The sequence below is a fragment of the Cydia fagiglandana genome, chromosome 19 (genome assembly GCF_963556715.1).
Source record: "Cydia fagiglandana chromosome 19, ilCydFagi1.1, whole genome shotgun sequence".
In the NCBI taxonomy this organism is placed as follows: Eukaryota; Metazoa; Arthropoda; class Insecta; order Lepidoptera; family Tortricidae; genus Cydia; species Cydia fagiglandana.
The window spans coordinates 4,178,049-4,199,259 of NC_085950.1; the positions used below are offsets into that span (position 1 = coordinate 4,178,049).

The window sequence follows — 21,211 nt, forward strand, 5'->3', positions numbered from 1 at the left end:
TTCTAGGTTCGAAATAAGTGTGCGTGCGAGTCAGTGGAATGTTTAAATTGTTTTAAAATAATAAACAAGTACGATTATGATCAAGACTGTTTCTTAAATCCAATTAGTTTACTCCGAAATCAAGTAATCCGGTAACCGGCCGGATAGTAGGCCACTATCCGGTATCCGGCCGCATATTTAAATCATATACCGACCGATAGTAACCGACTGTGAGTATTATATTCTTTGATCCGGTGCATCTCTAATTATTTTTCAGTTTTATTCGGGTGATATTATCTTTTGAGCAGGCAACTTTAACGTTTAAATTTGACAGTGACAGTAATGTAATGTCAGTATTGACATTTGAATCCGAATCATATCGCGCGCTCGCTGCGTTGTTTAACAACTCTTAATTTATTGTTTTATATAAATAAAAACAATGATATCGAGTGCACGCACTGCTAGACTAGCCCGAGAAGTGAAACTTTTTCAGTCCAAACCGCCATGGGGCGTGAATTGCCACCCGGAGAAAGAAGATCAGTATGATGTGTTACTGGTAAAAATGCTTGGACCCAAGGGTTCTCCGTACGAAAACGGCTCGTTCAAGCTTACTATGACCATTCCGGAGAAGTATCCATTCGAGCCGCCTATCGTCAAATTCATAACACCAGTTTACCATCCGAATATTGATAAAGGTAGAGGTTTCACAGGTCCTGTGACTAAAAAAAAACCGGGCAAGTGCGAGTCGGACTCGCGCACGAAGGGTTCCGTACCATAATGCAAAAAAAAAACAAAAAAAACGGTCACCCATCCAAGTACTGACCACTCCCGACGTTGCTTAACTTTGGTCAAAAATCACGTTTGTTGTATGGGAGCCCCATTTAAATCTTTATTTTATTCTGTTTTTAGTATTTGTTGTTATAGCGGCAACAGAAATACATCATCTGTGAAAATTTCAACTGTCTAGCTATCACGGTTCGTGAGATACAGCCTGGTGACAGACGGACGGACAGCGAAGTCTTAGTAATAGGGTCCCGTTTTACCCTTTGGGTACGGAACCCTAAAAATAATCACACCCAAAGGGAAAAAACGGGATCTTATTACTAAGACTCCGCTATACGTCTGTCACCAGGCTGTATCTCATGAACCGTGATAGCTATTGAAATTTTCACAGATGTATTTCTGTTGCCACCATAACAACAAATACTAAAAACAGAATATAATAAATATTTAATTGGGGCTCCCATACAACAAACGTCTGACTCGCACTTGGCTAGTTTTTTGTTCTAATATGCATCAGAGTGAAAAATACGTTGATATTTTGATCAATGCCAATGCATTAGGCACTGGTCCCACCGCGAGCTAGTAAGCTATGAGCTATCGGCTATAAACACGAACAAAAGATAAGCACTCCCGTGTAAATAAAAGAGACACGGCGATATTTATAGCTCACCGCTGGGCGAGTAACTATAAATATCGCCGTGTCTCTTTTATTTACACGGGAGTGCTTATCTTTTGTTCGTGTTTATAGCTATCGGCTCATAGCTTACTAGCTCGCGGTGGGACCAGTGCCTTAAGAGCCCATCAACGTGTACACTAGCGCCACTGCTAAATATTATTATTATATGTAAATGCACAGGCAGCTTAAAGCTGATACGTGCACATCAATGTCCACTTGTGTTTTGTAGTCTACGAAAATGTTCATCGAGTTTGTTTTTAAAAGAGTTTATCGAAGGTGCACTGATCACTGACTCGGGTAAACTGTTCCACACTTTCACTACGCGGTTAGACAGGAAGTGTCGTCTGGGGTTGCTACTACTCTGCGTCCGTGTCAGTTTCAGAGAGTGTCCTCTCAGTCTGTCATTTATGTTGCGAGTAAAAATATCGCTTAACCCGGGTACGTTGTAGTGTCCTGTGAGTATTTTATACGTTTCTATCAGGTCACCGCTTTGCCTTCGCTGTTCCAAGGTTGTCAGACCCAATTCCTTTAGTCTATCTTCATATGGTTGGTTACGAAGAGACGGTACCAATTTTGTGGCTCTTCTTTGGACTTTTTCAATAAGAATTATATCTTTTTTAAAATATGGATTCCAAATTTGGAAGGCATATTCCAGTAAGGGTCTTACATATGTCTTATATAGCTTAATAAAGAGATTCTTGTCTATGTAACGAAAAGCTTTCCTGATCATGTATAAAACCGAATTTGCCTTTTTGGTAAACCCTAAAATATGTTCCTCCCATTTAAGATTGTTAGTTACAACTACACCAAGATCGCGCTGGGAAGCAACACTCTGTAAACTTTTGGAGCCAATATTATATGTGTGCTTAGGGTTATTTTTGCCAATATGAAGTACAGTGCACTTGTCTGCGTTGAGGGTTATAAGCCAATCTTTCGTCCATTGTAGAATGCGGTCTAAGTCCTGCTGTATGATGTTCTGACTGATAAGCGGGTTTCCCATAATCTTTGTGTCGTCAGCGAATAAATACATGCCCGAGTGTACAACTTGCCTAAGGTCCGTTAAGAATATTCCAAACAGCATTGGTCCGAGCACAGAACCCTGTGGAACTCCACTGTAGACGTCGTACGGATCTGAAAGGTGCTCTCCAACTCGCACACGAAACTTCCTCCCTGTCAAGAAGTCTTTTATCCAATTCAGCAAATTTCCGCGAATCCCAAAATGCTCTAACTTGAAAAGGAGTCTGTTTAACTGTCCGTTTACTGGTCCGATCATTACCCATTGTTAATTGAATGCGATTATAATTTAGTTAAACCGAAAATTTGTATTCCTCAATTTACGCACAGTAAAGTAATTTGGGGTGAAAGAGACTGTAAGCAAACCGAACACTATTCTAATTATTGTAATTCAAAATTTAAAAATGTTAATTTTCCTTCCGAGTTTTGTGACTGTGCCGAAAAAATGTGTTGTAATGACTCGCATAAGCAGGTTCTGAAAAATATGTACTTAGATATTATATCTGTTCTAAAGGAGGGCGCAGAGCTTAGTCATAACAACTCTAGTCACAAAAAACGCAGGCACATAACGGGTTGGAATAGATATGTTAGCGATACTCACCGCGAGGCTCGGTTCTGGTACTTATGGTGGATATCGTACGGTAAACCAGCTTATGGGTATGTTTATGATAAGATGCACGAGTCAAAAAAGGCGTTTAAATCAAGGCTTAAATACTGTCAAGAGCACGAACACGATATTAAAATGGACATCTTAGCTAAAAATCATACTAATAAGGATTTTAACAAATTTTGGAAAAACACCAATAAATTCAATATTAAGTCGAGTCTTCCGGTGAGTGTGGCTGGCATACACGATTTGACCGGTATTGCTAACGCGTTTAAAGACCATTTTACTGTTACTTCACCGCTACACCAGTCAACGGAGACGCTCGAGACGGAGGATCATGTGGTGACTCCCAGTATATAGCTCAATAGTGGGACCGGATTTTTGCACTAAAAGTTTTGATAATTCTAAAGTTGAAAAAGTGATGCTTATCTGATATAGGACATATTTTTAAGCATATATGCTATATATGATGAAAAGTTAGAACGAGCGTTAGATATAAATTAGGTATTTATATATTTTTAGTAATGATTTTTTAATATTGAATTAAAGTGCAATGTTTAAGTTCCATTGTTTATAATATGTATGACGCTTTATAATGTAAAATTATTAGAAATTTTTTTAACGTGCTTCTTTGTCAAACTACAATTAGCTTATTATTTTGTCGATATTGAATTAAAGTTTAATAAATCCACAACAACATATCTAAATTTATAAGTTAATAGGCAAGCTAAAAAGCTAGAAGAATAAGATATATGCTTTAGAATTAATATACGTTTTTTGTCCTATAAGATCTAATATTGAATTAGAGTCTGTAAAAATAAGTCTATTACTATAAAATAATATACGCAGCCATATTATGGAAAGTAAGAAATTTCTGTGTGTAGCTTGCATTGTAATAGTAAAATCTAGTTAAAAAGGCGCGAAATTCATACATACGCCGCGCTGGTCCATCAGTCGCCGGCGCGGCGCTCGAGAGCCTATCATAGCCTACCTATACCTCGCCCCTCGCCCCACCTCCCGCTCAGTAACACTGTCTGTCTTTTCTTATCATTCATTTGTTTGTTTACCGTGCACATAACTATATAAATTAGATGCGGACATTACGTGAAATTAAAATATCTTATTAAGTAAAAATACCTACAGCTGGTCAATCAGATCTTGTCAGTAGAAAGAGGCGGCAAATTTGAAAAATGTAGGCGCGAAGGGATATCGTTCCATAGAAAATTTGAATTTCGCGCCTTTTTTTAGTGACAAGATTTGCTTGACCAGCTATATTTCATTATCTTGACTAATATTGTAATTAAAATGTACAAGATATTCACAACTATTTTTTACTATACATAGTTTGTCAAAGGACTGTCTCATTTCAAACATAGACAGGGAGAATCATCATACTATCTTTGACTTACACTAGTACTAGCACCCAAAAGAAAAGGATGAATATAGTTTTTCGTTTTTATTTACTGACAAATTGGTTTGACCAACTATAGTAACAGCACCAGTCATGGGACATTTAAGAGGGAATTTGGAGTATTTGTGATATTTCCCTAATACATGTGAATGGTCTACCGCTTAGCGTATTGAAAGATGAAAGTCCTACCCGTCTTTCATGTTTCAGGCGTGTTGTATCAAAGATACTGCAATGAGTTTCCACATACTTAACAAATTAAAACTATGCTATTTTTCTCCAGTCATGGACACCAAAGCTCCAGTAATGGGCCCCCCAGTAATGGACACTGCTCTATCAGTATAAAATATTGAAATAGGTCATCAGATCTGGTCCATGTTATCATATTATTGCATTATTATCCGATTTGCATATTTAATTACGAATACAAAATTTCAACTCAATCGGAAAACGGGAAAGTGGCTCAAACTCGGATACCAAGATTTGACCCACACTAAAAAACGATATTAATTTATCCGAAGTCCGAGCATACCTCCTGGTTGACATATTTCGTAACTACATTTTACTTCTGTATTGTTTAAACATGAAATGATGGCATGGCAAGCATCATTATGTAAATTGTCCCATTATAGGAGGTATGCAGTTTTACAGCTCCTATAATGGGATTGGGTCAAATACCACTATTTTTTTACATCTGTGGAGTCACAACATAGTATGTTGTATACCTTATCTCATGGTAAATGCAATTAACAAAACACATTCTAGTTTTCATCAAGTATTAATTAATTAAAATTTAATAAATTAACTCACCTCTCTTAGCGAGGTTGTTAAGAATTCGTAGTGGTATTTTTTTTCAGTGACACGACAACTTTTGGGTTGACGCCAATTTCTTAAAAAACAACCAAATTTAATAAAAATTTAAACTGAAACAGCTCTAGGACTCTTATTTATGATAATATACAGGCAGTGTTTATAAACTACTTTTAGACACTTATTTTACAGGATTTGTGGTTTTTTGTCCCATTACTGGTTCCACGCCCATCATAGGGTACACTACTATATACCTATTTCTGGTTCCTATTGTCATGTCCTGTACTATTCAACGTCAATATCATAATATGTATATTATAAACCAACTGATCAATATTACACGGTATACATCCTGAATATACAATAAGGTAAGTGGCCTCACTTACCTTATTGTATATTCCGTGTGGGCCGTATATGCCTATATACAGTACAGCCCACCTTAAATTAAAATGTTTTTTTTTTAATAAACAGGATATGAAGTATGAGAAACTCACTCAAATAGGTTTCTCATTTATTTAAGTTTCTTCATTATACCAAAATAGTTATAAAAATATTACGATACTCTTGGAAAATATACCTTTTATAAAAGTCCTATTATGGGCCTTATTGAACACTACCAGTGTATTACTTAATCCCGCAAAAAATAATCATTTTGACAGTAGGTAATAACAGATTTTATTGTTTTTAACTTAAGAGTTAGACATATACAAATAACAATATTTGATACTTCATAACAGGAGGATTTATTTATAATAAGTGAAAATAATTATTTTGGGTCTTAATAACTAAAGATATAAAAATTGTCTAGTTTACGCGAAAATAGTAGGTAACTAAACATAAATCTTTATTAGTTACAGTAGTCTCATCTTTTAACATCTGGGGGCACGGCAGTGCCCCCGCCAAGACGAGAAAATCGCAAGGGCACTATCTACCTTTTCTCGAAGCGCTTTGTCGTTTTTTTGGAACCCTCATAACTTGGGGTTGGATTATACCAGATAAACAAAGTTCTCGGACTTATTAAGCATATCAATTGCATAGCTCTTATACTTTAGATTTTATTCATATCTAAAAACTTCGATTTCGTCACTGACTCACTCACTTGATGATCATCAATACCGAGTACTTCCTGAAGTCCTCTAAGAAGCTGAAATTTGGTATGTAAGATAGTTTTAGTACACAAACAACAAATAAATTAAAAAAAAAAATATCCCTAAGGGGATGAAGATGGGGTTTAATTTTGTATGGGAAATCAATAATCGCTGAACCGATTTAGTTGAAATTTGGTATGTAGATAGGTATTGTTATGGGGAAGGATATAGAATAGATTTCAACCTCAAAGTTTACCCTTACGGGGTGAAGGCAGATTTCAACCCCAAAGTTTACCCTTACGGGGTGAAGGGTTTATATGGGGAATCAGTAAGAAGTACATTGTGTAACAGATGCCCCCAGATACTTATTTCAGGATTTTTAATAGTAAATCACCCCCAACCCTTTAAATTAGGGGATGGAAGATTGTCATAAACAACTTACAAAAAGAAGTGAAATCCCATCAAAAACATTTTGATGTAAAATGTTGCCCAAACGAAACCATAAGGCTCGCACTGTCAAAAAGTTATCAGATCTCTTGCCAAGCTTCTAACTCTACAAGCCCTCTAACTTTACTAGCTCTACACCAAAAGTGTGTGGCTTGGCCGTTTCGTTTCTACAAGAACTATTGTATGTAAGTATAATACAAAAACCGCCCAAATGCGAGTCGCACTCGCGTTCCAAGGGTTCTGTACATTACACAATTTTTAATAATATATTGTTTTTAGAGAAAAGTGAATAAAATGTCTTTAAAAAACCCGTAGGTATCGGAAAACTAGGTACTTAAGTCCGACTCACGCTTGACTGCACATTTCTAATAGGTTTTCCTGTCATCTATAGGAAGAGAGCTAATATGTGTATTTTTTTCATAATTTTAAACCCAGTAGTTTCGGAGATAAGGGGGGGGGGGGGAATGGTAATTTTTTGCGTATTTTCTTAAATAACTTCTAAACTATTTATTTTAAAATTATGAAAAAATATATCTGAGATTCTTACAATGAGCCCCTTCGTTTGATATATATATATATTTAATTTATTGAACAATAAGCTAAATAAAGTACATTATTATTACAAGACCCATCGTGGGCAAAACCTTGAGGAGGTTTGTATGCCGATGGGGAGTTCGAGAAAATAACATGACAATATACATACTATCTTATACTAATTAAAATTCTAACAAAATTCTCTTATATTAATTCATATTCTAATTCTCTTATATTAATTATAACAAGATATAGTTTTTTTTTATTCTATTTATCATTCATCTCAAAAGTGACCCCTTTATTTGAATTTCTATTATTTACTTTACATGTATGTCCTTGGGCTATAGACTTACATGTGTATACCAAATTTCAACTTATTGGTGCAGTAGTTGCGGAGCAAATAGGCTGTGACAGACGGACAGCCAGACACACGAGTGATCCTATAAGGGTTCAGTATTTTTCCTTTTGAGGTACGGAACCCTAAAAATAATGAATTTAATAAATTTTTCACCTTATGCCCATGTGGCGGTAACGAAACAGCCAAGCCACATATTTTGACTAAGGTGTAGGGTTAGTGAAGTTAGGGCTTGTAGAGTTTGAAGCTTGGCTCGACAAGAGATTTGACAACTTTTTGACAGTGCGAGTCTTATGGTTTCGTCTTAGCAACAAAATTTACATGAAAATGTGTTTGGTGGGATATTTTTTTACAGTCTAAATATTTATTCGTAACAGTAAGTATTATCTTTTAACATAATTTTTACAGTACATCTGGTGCTACATTACGACCGGTGCTATAATAAGCACGTTAAAACACTCCCTTTGACCGTGTTTCAAAATTCGTCACTCGTTGCATAATATCTATTATTCGCAATTCTATCGTAAAAGAAAAGAAAACTAACGAAGAGGTTTTACGCATACGAGGGCCACACTGAAAGTTTTGCGTAACTTTTGAATAAAATCATTTATAACCATAATAATACATTTATTGCTTTTCAAAATGTTTCCCTTTACATTCTATGCACATATTCACTCGCTCGGACCATTTTTGGAAGCATGAGGCCCAATAACTTGACTGCATGTTTTCGACGTGGTGATGAAACGTAGTAACTGCCTTATCCGGGGTCTTAAATGTCAAACCCCAAATTAAATCCTTAATTTTGGGAAATAGATAGAAGTCACAGGGTGCAATGTCTGGATTATAATCCGTATAAGAGACATTTTCCACGTTTTCGTAATTAAAAAATGTTTTTGCCTTTATTGCGGTATCGGTGGACGCATTATTATGACGCAGGAGGATGCGGCTTCTCGGTCGTCTCTCGCGGTCTTTTTCAATGACTGCGGGCACACAAATGGTAGTGTACTACTCAGTATTTAACGTTCTTTTATTATTTAAAAGTACAGTACAAAAAAGTCGCGATTAAAAAAAACAGACGATCAAAATGTTTGGCAACGCTTTTGGCTTGTTGAACTTCTATGGGCCTCCTGTCACCTTCGAAAGACCCATTGACTGGACTAATGCCTTTTTTCCGGATCGTAGCAGTAAATCCAGGTTTCATCTCCTCTAACGATGTTATATACAGCATTTGAACTTTCTTGCTTATACTTACGCAGCATTTCTCGACACCAGTCAAAAAGTACCTGTTTTTGGACTGAAGTTAATTCGTGAAGAATCCAAAGACAACAAGGCTTCCCGACTTTTAAATATTCTTGTAAAATCTTTTGTATTTGTCTCATACCTATCCCTAATTGTCCTCAAATTTCGTCATAGGTGATTCGTGGGTTTTCTTCAATGAGTCGTCTCACAGTAGCCACGTTTCCTTGAATGATCGCCGTGGACGGTCGACCTTCACGAAAATCATTATCTAGAATAATACTGTCTTTACTAAATTCACCATACCAACGCCTCACGATGCTCAGATGTGGTGCTTCAATCCCAAAAGCATTTTGAAGGCAAGCACTACACTCTTGCGGAGTAAGCGAACTTTTAAAATCATAACAAAATCATAGCTCTAAAAATATTTTCGCGTTAAAGCCACGTTCAACGCACTGACTTACTTTGACAAGCCATTAAAAACAAAAGACGATCGATTTGTCGCCAACATTTGTCACATTCCATAATCAAAAGCCTGTATTTTTTTTTAAATATACAATTCATAATTTAAATATTTACCAGTGGCCAGTAGTGCAAAACATTCAGTGTGGCCTATGTAGTAGGAGAGAGGAGGAGTTTGTTAAGAACTATAGACAATAGAAGAGGAAGGATGCTTGGGCACCTGATACGACACGACGAATTTATCAAAAATATCATAGAAGGGAAAGTTGAAGCAAACAGGAAGAGGGGAAGACCAAGGAGAGCGTACATGGATCAAATAAAGGAAAAGATCAACGTCGTGTCGTATCGGGCTGTCAAAGAGAAGGCGGAGGACCGCCAAACATTGAAATTGCTCCACCGACAAGAGTCATACTCTTAAATATATCCCACCAAAAACATAAATGTAAAAAAGGAGAGCCAAGTTCAATACAAAAATTATGCTTGGCTGTGGGGCTCGCCGCAAAAAGAATGGAGATCTAAATGAGTGCCACTGCCAAGTTCTATGCAAAATCCAAATATGTATTTATAGGAACAAAATAACATTATAAACAAGTATTAAACTCTATTTCTTTGCTTTATTGGATATAGACACGCGGCAGCGTGTCAAGCCAAGTTCAAGCAAAGGAACTGGCTAGCCAGCGCCGAGTGTAATATTACACGAACCACTTGGTGCCACTTTTGACCCTTCTATAACTCAAAACATCTTTGACGTAAACACATAAAACTACGTGTGTTTAATTATATCCATAAGGATATCTAGAAGCCCAAATTTCATGAAGCTAGCTCAAACGGTTATAAAGGTATGAAGGTCAAAAAGTCGTAAATTTTAAGACTGACTTATGACTTATAGTACCTAAACCTAACCTACTTCCAGATGACCTAGAAGGATGAAATTTGGAATCCAGCTTGGTTATTGTATGTAACCGTAGGAAAAAATCTAAAAATTAAATAAAGTTAAAAAATAGGGGGGGTCCCCATACAAAAAAAACACTTTTTATTGGGACTGACATATAAGTACCTAAACCTAACCTACTTCCAGATGACCTAGAAGGATGAAATTTGGAATCCAGCTCGGTTATTGTGTGTAACCGAAGGAAAAAATCTAAAAATAAAATAAAGTTTAAAAATAGGGGGGGTCCCCATACAAAAAAAACATTTTTTATTGGGACTGACATATAAGTACCTAAACCTAACCTACTTCCAGATGACCTAGAAGGATGAAATTTGGAATCCAGCTCGGTTATTGTGTGTAAGCGTAGGGAAAAATCTAAAAATAAAAAAAAGTTAAAAAATAGGGGGGTCCCCATACAAAAAAATATTTTTTTATTGTAGCGTTGGAACCGTTACAAGCAGATATTTGAAACTACCCCAATATATGTATTATTATAGTTGCTATATTAAAATAAAGTTAAGTCAAAAAATAAGTGGTGTCCCCATACAAAAAACTTGTAATACGCTCTAAACAACCGGCCAACGGTGTGTCGTCGGCGGCGCGCGGCACCACATAATTATACAAAGAACAGAAGTAAAAACCATACAGCTGATACAGCGGAAACACAAGAAAAAACATTAAATCTCAATACCTGCCTAGTTTTCTTTACAAAAAGTATTGATATCCCACCAAAAACATAAATGTAAAAAAGGAGAGCCAAGTTCAATACAAAAATTATGCTTGGCTGTGGGGCTCGCCGCAAAAAGAATGGAGATCTAAATGAGTGCCACTGCCAAGTTCTATGCAAAATCCAAATATGTATTAATAGGAACAAAATATATGTATTAACAAAAAAAAGTCACTTGTAATTAGTTACTGCCTTTAAAAAGTATAAGTGCCTCAATGTTATTAGACTTTTTGATTCTTTAAAACGTCTTTAGGTCAATAAAGCAAGTGAAAAATTATTAGAGTTAGACCAAGAAAAGTCTGCAGCAATTTTGACAGCCCACGCAGTGCAAGTGTTATTTATAAGTCATAATTTCATAGAAGTTTCTTCAAATCGACCTTATTAATTAGAGATTAAAAATATTGAAAATTATCTTAAAATATTTTAATCTAATATTTCATCTCATACGTTCAATAAGGCCCGGGACTAGACCTTTTTACCTGCACTGACAGTGGGCCTTCTTAGCAACAAGTACAAATTCAGAATAATTGGGAATAATAGGGAGCAACTGCTATTTTTGAATGCTGGGCCTTGTTACCCGCCGGGCCTCATATGCCTGCACCTCACCTACCTTATTTATTTGTTTTACAAGGGGAAAAGTTGTTGATTAACCGCTCGTGCTAATATTGATACCCAAACAAGGGAAACATTTTTTTTTATTAAATAGGAGGCAAACGAGCAGACGGATCATCTGGTGGTTAGCGATTACCGCCGCTCATGGACACCCGCAACACCAGAAGGGTTGCAAGCGCGTTGCCGACCTTTAAGATGGGGGTCTTTGAAGGTTTGAAGGTCGTATCGGACAGTTCATTCCACAGTTTGGCTGTGCGAGGCAGGAAGCACATTCACAAATCCAAACATTCTAAAATTGAACCACGAGCGTAGCGAGTGGTTCGTAAAGTTGAACCTTGAGCGTAGTGAAGGTTTTAAGGGACGAAGGTTAAATAAAATTTTCACCACATCAGCTCGTAAAGGCCCTCTTGATTGTTCGTAACGGATAAGAAAAGTGGCATTTAATTTGATGCAAATTTTGAGTTGTTACCGTAGGTAAATTGGATCAGTTGGTTGGTAATATTGACTTTAACCCTTTGACCGCCGTTGTCCGGTATAGAAGACAACGATAGAACGATACGCTGGCGCCGTCGTCTTGTATACAAGACACAAATTCAACCACTGAGTTAATGTGAAAATAATAACAATTGCAATTTCATTTACACTCGTGTTCATATTTAAGGTCTTTGTTTTTTCATTTATTTGCTTTTTAAGCCGCTATATAAATCCCTTCTTTTATAATAAGGCATTTAAAAAAATTGCTCCAATTTTCAACATTTTTCATGTTCCTCGTCGCCGTTGTCTTGTATAAAAGACAGCTAGGGATGGGAATGTTAACTCGATATGGTAATTTTTAAAGTAAATATAAAGTCAGAAATATGTGTTTATCTAAGTATTTGAACACTTGTTAATCGCCAATTTTTTTCAACGAATAGTAGGTAACTACTTACTAGAATACGTAGAACGAGAGTCAGATAGGCATAACTATATTTAAAGTTCAGGTAGCTTCTTTAGCTCTATAAAGTAGAGTCAGACAAGTAAATTTGCCATTGTAGATTGTGGACTATTTAATTGCAGAAGAGATAAATAAAAAAAATAATTGATGTTATTTTATAGCTTAGCGGGAAGGGATACACCGCAGCGACCGCTTCGCACAAGTGTGGTACAGGGACATACCTGTTTATCAGACTTTACTTTTATTGTTATAACATTGAAGTTAATGTGTAATTTTTTTGTAACAAGTCGTTGAACGTTTTTTTGATAAGAGTTTACCTATAGATTAATGTAAACCAAACTGAAATTATAATGATAGATTCGAATTCCGGAATAATATCTTCACTCATTAAAAATTCAACCCACGTGTAATTTTCACTAAAACAGTTCCGGTATATTGACTTTATCGACACGTGATGCGCAGCTTTAACGTTACGCCAATAAAGTTTACGTACCGACAAGCGCTTACGCCGTTGACCTAGAGACTATTATTACTTGATCCGCGCGGAAACAGTCCTTGTCGGTCTGCATTGCGGGCAGTCCATGGGCGCCGTTGTCTTGTATAAAAGACTTCTCGTACAGCCTAGTGCGGCGATATCACGTCTTGAATCGACATTGTTTAGTGGTTGTTTTTTATGTTAAATCCCTATATTTTAAACATTTTCGGGTGTAAAACATATGTTTAATTTTGGCAATTTGGAATGAAATTAAAACAGGATAAGAACAAAGCTAAATTAAAAAGATTTTTACCATAATATTGTAAATATCGATATCACTATTTGCAATCCCTAAACTTTTTATTAGTTGTTTACTTAAAATTTGCTCTGGCGTGTGAGTGAGCGTCTTTGCGGACTAGGTCCGGCGGCCAAAAGGAATGATAAATATTGAATAACATCAGTTTGAAATTGATTTTATGATAAAGTAAATATTATCGGAGATGATCGCTCTTAAAAAATATATGTCGCTAGTCATTTATAAGTTTTATAACCTAAAAGCGCCAAATTACGCAAAATTATATTGAAATGACACCTGTGTATTGAATTTGAAGAATACTTTAACAAGGGTAGTTATCTGTATGACAATGCACCTAAAATAATTTTCAAATGTATCTATTATTTCTATACTTAACACGATAACGAATTCTACGTAAACGAAACCGCGGGCAATCCCTAGTACATATAGAAATAAATAAGGGAAGGTAAGTTTCCATTAGTGTACTGTGTAAAAAAACTATTTACCATTGATAATAATTTTATAAACGCTTTGCGTATTTTTAAGGGCACCGCGCTAACCGCTAGCCCGCGACCGTCGATCGCTGCCTCCTGCCACGGCGCACAGCGCGGCGCGCGCAAACGCCGCGCGTTTGAAATGTAACTTAATATAAGCTCGGAATACATACTTACGTATCAGTATTTAGTGTCGCCGTGATTTTATATTTCTAATCTTTTGTGTGAGAAGTAAGATCTTTATTATGACCGTGTAATATTAACTCTACAAACTTTAATTCAATATTGGCTATACTGCTTAACGAGAAATCAATATCTAGACAAGCACATTGTCTACATTTCTAACTTTTTACATGTATACTAAGTTGATAGATAATATCGTAATTTTGCAATATCAGCTACTCTAATTCTGTATTTACATAATAATTCCTGTTTTTACGTTCACCAGAAAGCAGCTGTTCCAGATTTCTAAAAACCGAATATTGTGAATAAATTAAAGTGTTATTGAATATGTTAAAGTTTTTTGTAACTTTAATTTTATATTTACATAGTTATTTAGCAAAAATTGAAAATTTAAATATGGCCGAACGCTCCACCTAAAATTTTCTAACTTTTTACATGAATGTTATTTAACATGCTTACAATAACATATCAAAAAAGAAAAAACTTTAATGTTATCAAAACCCAGTTTTGTTCCACCGCTGGTCTAATAAGATTCTCGGCGAAGCAAGTGGCCACTAAAATTAAAAACATGGTGAAAGGGAAATCTCCAGGTCACGACGGCCTCAGTGTCGAGCATCTCAAGTACGCTGGAAGTCACCTGCCTAGAGTTCTATCTCTTTTCTATAACATGTGTATTAGCCATAGTTACTTGCCGGAGGATTTAATGCATACTGTTGTAGTTCCTATTGTAAAGAATAAAACTGGAGACGCTTCTGACATATCCAATTACAGGCCCATATCGCTTGCTACGATTGTCGCTAAGGTACTGGATGGTTTGCTTGACGACGTGCTGGGAAAACACTTGAACATCCATGACGCTCAGTTTGGCTTTAGGCCGGGCTTATCTACTGAAAGCGCAGTGTTATGTCTCAAGCAGACTGTCCAGTACTACACCACTCGCAAGACGCCAGTCTTCGCCTGCTTCTTGGATCTGTCAAAAGCATTTGACATGGTGGCTTATGACAAGCTATGGCATAAGTTACGAGACCATACCAGCGTACCTCGGGAGGTCACGGCTTTATTTAGGTATTGGTATGGCCACCAGTCGAATACTGTAAAATGGGCCGGCGTGCACTCTGACGTGTATAGGATGAGCTGCGGGGTGAGGCAAGGGGGGTTGAGCTCACCTAAGCTGTTCAATCTATACATGAACGAGTTAATCGGGGAGCTCAGCAGTACCTATGTCGGATGTCACGTGGATGGGGTGTGTGTTAATAACCTCAGCTACGCGGATGATATGGTGCTGTTGAGCCCCTCGGTTGGTGCACTACAGAGATTGGTGAAGATATGTGAAACTTATGCAGTTACCCATGGGTTAGGGTACAATACTTCGAAAAGCGAGGTAATGCAATTTAAAGCTGGGCCAAAATCATACAAAATGACACCTGTTACCCTTTGTGGTACCGCTTTAAAAGTTGTACAGAAGTTCAAGTACCTTGGCCACTGGGTAACAGAAAACATGACAGATAATGATGACATAGAGAGGGAGCGAAGGGCGTTGTGTGTTCGTAGTAACATGCTGGCCCGCAGATTTGCTCGTTGTAGTAATGAAGTGAAGCTAACGCTCTTTAAAGCATACTGCCAAACATTCTACACGTGCAATCTGTGGGTCAGCTTTACGCAGCGGGCATACAGCGCCCTTCGCGTACAATACAATAACGCGTTTAGAGTGCTGTTTGGGCTGCCGCGTTACTGTAGCGCGTCAACTATGTTTGCCGAGGCGCACACCGATAGTTTCGACGCAATAATTAGAAAACGGTGTGCGTCATTAGTCGACCGTCTTCGCCACAGCCCAAACAGTATTCTAAACGTGCTGGCGCAGCGCTGGGACTCGCCTATGTTCGCGCGCTGGGTGCGGCTGCACGCGCCGCCGGTCGCCGCACCACGCCGCTTTTAGTTGTAAATAAGTAATTATTTTTGTTTGTTTTTATGTTCTTTTTATTACTAATATAGATTTATAAGTGTTGCTTGTTCTAACAATAATATGGATTTTTTTTATTCGAAATAAAAATATTGAATTGAATTGAATTGAATTAACGGGACGCGGTCGAATGCTTTCTCGTAGTCCAGGTAAACAACATCCACTGGAAGCTTTTCATTCCAGCTACTGGTCCACCTATCAACACAACATAATAAATTTGTTACCGTTGATCTCTTTGGGGTGAAGCCGTGTTGTTCATCTATGATGAATAATAATATATATGTATATGAATAATAATATATCTATATATATAAATGCAAGTGTCCTGACTGACTGATTCATCAACGCAGAGCCGAAACTACAAAAGCCAGAAAGTTGAAATTTGCACACCAGATTGCATTTATAAAGTGTACAAGAGATAAGAAGCGATTTTGAAAAATTCAACCCCTAAGGGGGTTAAAAAGGGGATGAAAGTTTGTATGGGGTTAAAGTTTTCTTTTAAGCTAGGAATTTGAAACTTCGTAAAAAGATATATTATTAAAATACAAGAAAAGTGATTTCAGCGTTTATGAAAATTCATCCCCTAAGGTGGTGAAAAAGGGGTTGAAAGTTTGTATGGCTATCAAAAATTTTTTCGAGTGGTGGACTTGAATCTTTGTATTTAGGGATATTATTAGAAGACAGGAAAAGTAATTTCAGCGTTTTGTAAAATTCATCCCCTAACAGGGTTAAAAAGGGGTTGAAAATTTTAATCCATTACAAATGCTTTGAAACTTCTTAGAAAGGCATAATAGCCGATTACAAAAAAAAGTGATTGAAACGTTTTTGGAAATTCAACCCCTAAGGGGGTTAAAAAGGGGATGAAAGTTCGTCTTCGGATGAAAATTTTATTTTAAGCTAGGAACTTGAAACTTTGTAAAAATATATCAAATTCAAATACAAGAAAACTAATTTCAGCGTTTTAGAAAATTCATCCCCCAAGGTGGTGAAAAAGGGGTTGAAAGTTTATATGGATATCAAAAATTTTTTCGAGCGCGGGACTTGAATCTTTGTATTTGGGGATATTATTAGAAGACAATAAAAGTAATTTCAGCGTTTTGTAAACTTCATCCCCAAAAAGGGGATGAAAGTTTGTATGGGGTTAAAGTTTTCTTTTAATCTAGGAATTTGAAACTTCGTTAAAAGATATATTATTAAAATACAAGAAAACTAATTTCAGCGTTTTTGAAAATTCATTCCCTAAGGTGGTGAAAAAGGGGTTGAAAATTTGTATGAATATCAAACATTTTTTCGAGTGTGGGACTTGAATCTTTGTATTTAGGGATATTATTAAAAGAAAGGAAAAGCAATTTCAGCGTTTTGTAAAATGCATCCCCTAACAGGGTTAAAAAGGGGTTGAAAGTTTGAATCCATTACAAATGGTTTTGAAACTTCTTAGAAAGGCATAAAAGCCGATTACAAAAAAGTAGTTGTAACATTTTTGGAATTTCAGCCCCTTAGGGGGTTAAAAAGAGCATGAAAGTTCGTCTTCGGGTGCAAATTTTATTTTAAGCTAGGAACTTGAAACTTTGTGAAAAGGTATTAAATTAAAATACAAGAAAACTAATTTCAGTGTTTTTGAAAATTCATCCCCTAAGGTGGTGAAAACGGGGTTGAAAGTTTGTATGGATATCAAAATTTTTTTCGAGCGCGGGATTTGAATCTTTGTATTTGGGGATATTATTAGAAGACAAGAAAAGTAATTTCAGCGTTTTGTAAAATTCATCCCCTAACAGGGTTAAAATGGGGTTCAAAGTTTAAATCCATTACAAATGCTTTGAAACTTCTTAGAAAGACATAGGTAATAGCCGATTACAAAAAATAATAATTGCAACGTTTTTGGAAATACAAGTCCTAAGAGGGTTAAAAAGGGGATGGAAGTTCGTCTTGGGGTGTAAATTCCATTTTAAGCTAGGAACTTGGACTTTTTGCAAAAAAAAAGGTATTAAAATAAAAAAAACATGAAAACGAATTTAAGCATTTTTGATTCATCCCCGCAAGGTGGTGAGAAAGGGGTTGAAAGTTTGTATGGAGATCAAATATTTTGTGAGTGCGGAACTTGAATTCTTTGTATAAGGGTGTACCTATTATTAGAACACAAGAAAAGTAATTTCAGCAACTTACTTACTACTTACTTTGTTGGCGCGGTGACCCAAAATGAGTCTTGGCCTCCAACACAAGAGCACGCCACTTTGATCGGTCCCGAGCGGTATCCTGCCAGCTTTCGCCGACGCCGAGCTCACGGAGATCTGCCTCCACTCTATCTGCCCAACGGTATTTAGGACGACCAACAGGACGGCGCCCAGTTGGTCGACCCAGGTAGGCCCTTTTGGCTGCCCGATCTTCACCCATCCTTTCGAGATGGCCAAGCCAGCGAAGACGATGCGCTTTGGTCTCACCTATTATGTTCGGCTCGGCTATCAGGTGTTCTATTTCGGCATTCTTTTGGATCCTCCAGATGCCATCGTCTCTTTTGACGGGTCCCAGAATTTTCCTTAACACCTTACGTTTTGTGACTAAAAGGCTGTTCTCCTCCTTGAGTGTTAGTGTCCAAGCCTCACACCCATACATCAGAATGGGGCGGATCACGGTCTTGTAGATCCGTAGCTTAGTACGTCTACTAAGAAGCTTAGACACCAAAACCTTATGGAGCGCAGCACATCAAAATCCACCTGACTTAAAACTTCATACAACTTGCTAAAAAAGAAAAATAATTTCAACATTGCTCGATGGATATGAAAATTATAGGTACTAAAGATGTAAAATGTTGATAAGATAAGACTCCACGCGGACGAAGTCGCGGGCAACAGCTAGTATGTATATATATGAATAATAGTGATTATTTAAATTTAACGACAGGTATTTAAAAAAGGAGGCCGCTACATACTGTATTGTGTATTTAAGTACCTTTTGAATACATCAAACTAGTTTTTATGTTGCCGGATACGTCAATCTATGCATCCAAAGTTAAAACGGCCGTTTTTTGAGTTCCTAGATCGACGAATCCAGCAACATAAAAAACTAGTTTGATGTATTCAAAAGGTAGTTAAATACATAATACAGTACGTAGCGGCCTGCTTTTTTAAATACCTGTCGTTAAATTTAAATAATCACGATTATTTAGCAGTGGTGCTAGTGTGCACGTTGAAGGGCTCTTAACGTAGATTGGATGCTGTAATATAATAAGCAATAGTGTGTCAACCCACATTAATTTTTCAATAAGATGTGAACTCTAAGAATTTACGCTTAAAGTTGACATTTTATTGTAGAATGGATGTGGGATGACTCATTTTTGCTAAACACCATCCAATTATGAACTAATGTGTGTACAGCTTTAGCCTTGTAAAATTAAACTCCAACAAAAATTTATTACATTAAAACAATCATAAGTACATAGGCAAAGGGTTAGGTAATACATATGTGGGTAGGGTAGAAAAGTGGTTTCAATCGATGTGTGGAAGGGCGGCACCGTCGTCGAACCCAAGCCACCTGGCGGTCGACTTAAAACGGTGGCGTGTGCTTCGGATACACATGCTGGTGGCGCGTATAACGGCGATACTGATCCTACATCTCAGCCAGCCCAGTATGGTGCTTAGAGAACGGTTCCACCGTTGAGATATGGTTTCTGCCATGTTTTATAAAGGAGGACATTTGGGGTGCATAGACGCTGTCAACAGATGTTACAAGTGGGGTGAACGTTGCATGTCACATTTGACAGGCCGTGGAATATTTTTACTGCTTTTCGTCTTCAGCTGATTTTAGTACAGATTAAAAAAAAAATTATAAAATCAAAATTATAGTCAATACCTTTTCTAAAATAGATATTTTGGTTTTCAGGTGGCCGTATCTGCATGGACATGTTAAAAATGCCTCCCAAAGGAGCGTGGCTGCCCACGATCACACTAGAAACTCTACTCATCTCCATACAGACGTTACTCGCTAACCCGAACCCTGACGACCCTCTGATGCTGGATGTGGCTAATGAATATAAATATGACGTTGATAAATTTATGGAGAACGCAAGGTTACATACAGATAAATATGCTGTAGAGTTGTAATATTAACACATTCAATGCCGAAAACCTGTATCTGTATTTTGATTTCATTCCCAGGCCGGATAACCCGATAGTCAGGATCGTGGTACAACTGCTTTATATGACGAAATTGCTGTGGCTGCGTCTTTTTTGGCTGGGTGGCAATGAATGTGTTAATTCTAGTCTTATATATCATTTTAAGTTATCTAAAGTGGTTGGTAGTACATACATAGTGCATAATTATTTTCCATTGTATTTTCACGGAAATGTATGAACATGTCTTGCTATTTCAGATAGGCTCGGTACAAAAAGTTCTGAGGTACAGTCACCTGCAATAATATGTTACTCTTCGAAGGCCGCAAATATATTTGGCACACTTATGGTTCTACAAATAAGATTGTGTCAGATATTTTTGCAGCCTTTGATGCGTAACATATTATTGCAGGTACATGACAAATAAATATCTTTAGTAGTTGTATAGTTTCATAAATACACTAATTCTAAAAAAAAAGACCATTTTCCCTAATCATTTAAATTTTATTAAAATAAGTTAGCATAAGTTTTATTTCGTAAACAATATCTCAGCTGGTAACTGTTACATTAGTAAATAAACAATTATTTTATTATTGTTGGTTTCAGTTATTAGCAAGTAATTTTTTGTGATTATATTTACATTCAAATATAATATAGATTGCCTTTAGTTAAGTAGTTATGTAAATATTGTGCATAATTTCAGTTTTAATGATATGACATTTTTTTAATGACATTATCGTATCATACCTAAGTAATAAACACAGATCCAATTGGGACCTTTCCATATGCATTGGGACTAGAAAGAATATTTTAATAATTTACTAGCATTTACTAAAATTTAAAAATCATACAACCATGGTTGTAATACTTAAAATAAGCTTGAATATTATGCTTACAAAACTTTCAAGGCCTTAACACATTCAGCGCCAAGAACCCGACAGTCGGGTACACTGTTCGTAGCGACTACGCGCTCTACAAGGCGAAGACGTGGCTACGCGCTACGAGCGTAACCCGTACGTAGAGGCAATGAATGTGTTAAGTTAAGCCTTCCCAAGTTGTCACAATATGACAGCAGCAAGGGCCGTACAGAGGAAC

The 21,211-nt window shown here is 36.7% G+C and overlaps 2 protein-coding genes across 2 annotated transcripts; both read left to right on the forward strand.

Annotated features, from left to right (window-relative positions):
* Positions 1-333: 333 nt before the first annotated feature.
* On the forward strand, positions 334-20,709 carry LOC134673892 (ubiquitin-conjugating enzyme E2 T-like). Its single transcript, XM_063531946.1, has 2 exons — positions 334-674; positions 19,887-20,709. The coding sequence occupies exons 1-2, from the start codon at positions 419-421 to the stop codon at positions 20,105-20,107; spliced, it is 477 nt and encodes a 158-aa protein (XP_063388016.1). The 5' UTR covers positions 334-418; the 3' UTR covers positions 20,108-20,709.
* Positions 15,416-16,012, forward strand: LOC134673891 (uncharacterized). Its single transcript, XM_063531945.1, has one exon. It carries the CDS (start codon positions 15,435-15,437, stop codon positions 15,984-15,986), a length of 552 nt encoding a protein of 183 aa, XP_063388015.1. The 5' UTR covers positions 15,416-15,434; the 3' UTR covers positions 15,987-16,012.
* Positions 20,710-21,211: the final 502 nt, after the last annotated feature.